The sequence below is a fragment of the Etheostoma cragini genome, chromosome 8, assembly GCF_013103735.1.
Source record: "Etheostoma cragini isolate CJK2018 chromosome 8, CSU_Ecrag_1.0, whole genome shotgun sequence".
Taxonomy (NCBI): domain Eukaryota; kingdom Metazoa; phylum Chordata; class Actinopteri; order Perciformes; family Percidae; genus Etheostoma; species Etheostoma cragini.
The window spans coordinates 180,309-181,760 of record NC_048414.1 but is presented as its reverse complement, the minus strand read 5'-3'; the positions used below and the strand labels follow the sequence as shown (position 1 = coordinate 181,760).

The following is a 1,452-nucleotide window of genomic DNA, read 5'->3' as shown; positions in this document are numbered from 1 at the left end:
ACTTCTGACCTCTAACCTCTGACCTGTGACCGCTGACCTGTGACCTCTAACCTCTGACCTGTGACCTCTAACCTCTGATCTGTGACCTGTGACCTCTAACCTCTTACCTGTGACCTGTAACCTCTCACCTGTGACCTGTAACCTCTCACCTGTGACCGCTAACCTGTGACCTCTAACCTCTGACCTGTGACCTGTAACCTCTCACCTGTGACCTGTAACCTCTCACCTGTGACCGCTGACCTGTGACCTCTAACCTCTGACCTGTGACCTGTAACCTCTCACTTGTGACCTGTAACCTCTGACCAGTGACCGCTGACCTGTGACCTCTAATCTCTGACCTGTGACCTCTAGCCTGTGACCTATAACCTCTTACCTGTGACCTCTAACCTCTGACCTGTGACCTTTGACCTGTAACGTCTGACCTATGACCTGTGACCTCTGACCTCTGACCTGTTCTCAGGGCTTTAAAGATGAAGTGTACCGCCAGAGGAGGAAATACTTCGTGGAAGTGGCCATGAATTACAAGTTGTAAGTATTGAATATGTTTCTCCGTTTTCTCCTCTGTTCACTTTTTTTAAAGATGTTTTCATTTCTTCATATATTATTATAATTATTATTATTATTATTATTATTATTATTATTATTTATTTAATTTTTTTGTTTTGTCCCATATTGATCATGTGATGTTGTCCCATAGTGATCATGTGACGTTGTCCCATAGTGATCATGTGACGTTGTCCCATAGTGATCATGTGACGTTGTCCCATAGTGATCATGTGACGTTGTCCCATATTGATCATGTGACGTTGTCAGCGTCTTCCAAATCTACAACTTTATTGCCAACACTTTAGCATATTTTAGCATGTTAGCATATAATGTATATAGTGTCTTATGTCCAGACCTTCCTCCACAGCGCGGCTGAGGAAGGTCTGGCTAGTCCGCCCAGCGTTCTGGGATGGGGGAACAACATGCTCTGCTTCATTTGCATTTCTCTAAACCAATCACAATAGAGTATATGTCCAGAATCGTATTCAGTCAGTTTGTTTCTGTTTCTAACTCTTGTTCTGACTCTGGTCCCGTCTCATGTTCTGGTTCCGGTTCTGACTCTGGTCCCGTCTCTGGTTGTGTGTCCGGTGTGCAGCGGGCAGCCCATCCCCCGTATCGAGTACACGGCGGAGGAGGTCCGGACGTGGGGCGTGGTCTTCAGGGAGCTGACCCAGCTGTACCCGACCCATGCCTGCAGGGAGTACCTGAAGAACCTGCCGCTGCTCAGAGAGCAATGCGGTTACCGTGACGACAACATCCCACAGCTGGAGGACGTGTCCCTGTTTCTTAAAGGTCAGTCACAGCCTCTCAGTCCGTCTCGTAATGGTCCCCCCGCACGCTCGCTTGGTTCCACGGGCTCTCATGTCAACAAATAGGCAGAAATCATCGGGGGGGGGGGGGGGGGGG

General features: G+C 48.3%; 1 protein-coding gene across 1 annotated transcript; it reads left to right on the top strand.

Moving 5' to 3' along the window:
• Window positions 1–442: 442 nt before the first annotated feature.
• On the top strand, window positions 443–1,421 carry LOC117948949 (tryptophan 5-hydroxylase 2-like; the record flags this gene model as incomplete). Its single annotated transcript, XM_034878920.1, has 2 exons — window positions 443–528; window positions 1,142–1,421. Coding segments are annotated over 2 exons (366 nt in total), but the record flags the coding sequence as incomplete, so codon positions are not given.
• Window positions 1,422–1,452: the final 31 nt, after the last annotated feature.